Source organism: Myotis lucifugus, unplaced genomic scaffold (genome assembly GCF_000147115.1).
Source record: "Myotis lucifugus unplaced genomic scaffold, Myoluc2.0 scaffold_83, whole genome shotgun sequence".
NCBI lineage: Eukaryota > Metazoa > Chordata > Mammalia > Chiroptera > Vespertilionidae > Myotis > Myotis lucifugus.
Genome location: NW_005871131.1, coordinates 4478322 through 4480448, shown reverse-complemented (window position 1 = coordinate 4480448; position 2127 = coordinate 4478322). Strand labels below are relative to the sequence as shown.

At 36.9% G+C, this 2127-nt stretch overlaps 1 protein-coding gene across 1 annotated transcript in view; it reads left to right on the top strand.

Annotated features, from left to right (window-relative positions):
* DNAH12 (dynein axonemal heavy chain 12) overlaps nt 1–2127 on the top strand; it is a 238892-nt gene that overhangs the window by 37958 nt on the left and 198807 nt on the right. The window contains exons 12-13 of the mRNA XM_023755751.1: nt 424–580; nt 1231–1322. Coding sequence (XP_023611519.1) covers nt 424–580; nt 1231–1322 — 249 coding nt within the window. The remainder of the gene's footprint in view (nt 1–423; nt 581–1230; nt 1323–2127) is intronic.

The following is a 2127-nucleotide window of genomic DNA, read 5'->3' as shown; positions in this document are numbered from 1 at the left end:
TGGGGGGCCCATCGGGGGCCTATAGGGCTGGTGGAGGCCCATTGGGGGGGGGCTGACCAAGGGGAGGGGCTTCAGGAGGTTGGCCACTGGCTCTGCCCCCTTTAGGGGTGGGGGGAGATCGGGGGTGGGGCCGGCCTGGGGACAGGGCTGTGGGAGGTTGGCTGGCTGGCTCCACCCCCCAATTGGGCTAGTTTGCTGGCCGCAGTGGGTGGTTGTTCCTGTTGTTATGGGGGTCCTTTCGCTGGCTTTTTATATATATAGATTACAAACTATACAACTTTAAATCATTACTGTATTTTGCATCAAGTTATCTTTTCTTGTGCCACTAAAATCTGAAAAGAGTGTTCAAAAATATAAGATCTACATATACTAGTAGACCAATTACACAGTTATTTCATAAACTGTCATTTTTATTTATGTTAGAATGTCCAGTCAGTACCCTCTTGGCTATCAGCAGCTTCACCACCTGTAAATCTTGACACAGAACTTCCAGAACACATGTTACAGTGGGCACTTGATGTGCTAAAGGTGGAAATACATCGTAACTTAGAAGGTGCAAGACAACACTATGAGACATACGGTATATGTGATAAATATGATATTATATCTTTTTATTATAAAAGAATGACATTTTATTTTTACTAGAATTTGGCTAGATATTTGGTTGTCTGGGGCTGCCATGAAAGAGCAGGGAGAGCCAGAAGTTAGCATGAACATGGCTGTTGGCAGCATCAAGGATCAAAACTAAGAAACTTGAATTCTGTTGTCTGGTCCAAAGAGTGAATGCTAACTGGATCAGGGTGATAAAGCCAAAAGATAGAAAGAAGAGATGTTGGAATAAGGAGAAAGCTAAGTTAAGGTTAAAAGCAAAGTAATCTATAAGAATAGCAGCTCAAGTTTATAGTCTTCTCAAGTGTGTATCAAGTCAGGATAGGTAATTTTATTTGATATCTTAAGCAAAATCTTTTATTAACTGGCTTATTTTTATCTCTTAAATTATTTTAAGATCATTACATACCCTTTTATCTTTATTTTGAAACATCTGTATTTAACCTGGTTTGCTTAAGTCTATTTTATTCCATTCTATTTCTATTAATGTACTAGTATGTTAATACTCAATTAATAATAATAATTAATTGAATAGGCTATTCCATTCTATGATCATATAAAAAAGCACTTATCTTTTTAAAAGGTTAATATTGATATTTAAATTAGATTATTAATTTTCAGTTGAAAAATATAATTGGCTCCTTGATGGCACTGCAGTTCAGCTGATAGAGACTTTTCAGGCGGAAGATCACACTTTTGATGAATACACAGAGGTAAGTGATAATTCTGTTTTTGATTAATGCCTTTTGAGTATCCTTTTAAAATTATGATCTTTTTATTCTAGAAAATAAATGCTTCAATTAAAGTTATTTGAATTTATTCAAAACATCATTTTAGTAAACTTATAGATTTACCTCATAATTTCTTTAGTCATTCATTTACTTATTCATTGATTCAACAAAAATTTCTTCATCACATTCAGACACCTAGCAAGATTTTGGTGATGTAAAAATAAATAATACATTAACATTGTTCTCAGGAGCTTATACTTGGCCTGGAAGCTAGACATATTAATGGAAATATTGAGATAAGTACTGGAATACAGATATGGATGAAGTGTGAAAGCACAGAAGAGGAAACGATTGCTTTTGCTTTGGGAAATTCGTGAAGGTTTTTAAAAGTAGTGATAAGTGAGCTAGGTTTTGAAGTAGATGTTTATAGGGGGATTTAGCTGAAGCAGGGAGGCATGGAAGAGACTAACATAGCTCAATGTGGGGTAGGGGGGAATGAGAAGAGATAAACTAAAGAATTTATATACATAGTCCATGGACACAGGCAATAGGGTAATAAAGATCTTGGGTGTGGGTAAGGGCTGTGAGTAGGGGGGAAAAAGGGAAGGAATGGGGGATATCTGTAATACTATCAACAATAAAAATCTATATCTACACTAATAAAGAGAAACATGCAAATTGGTGTCACTCTGCTACTTTCCATTGCTAATCAGGGCAATATGCAAGTTAACTGCAAGCCAAGATGGCGGCCGGCAGCCAGGCAGCTTGGAAGGCGAACATGAGGCTT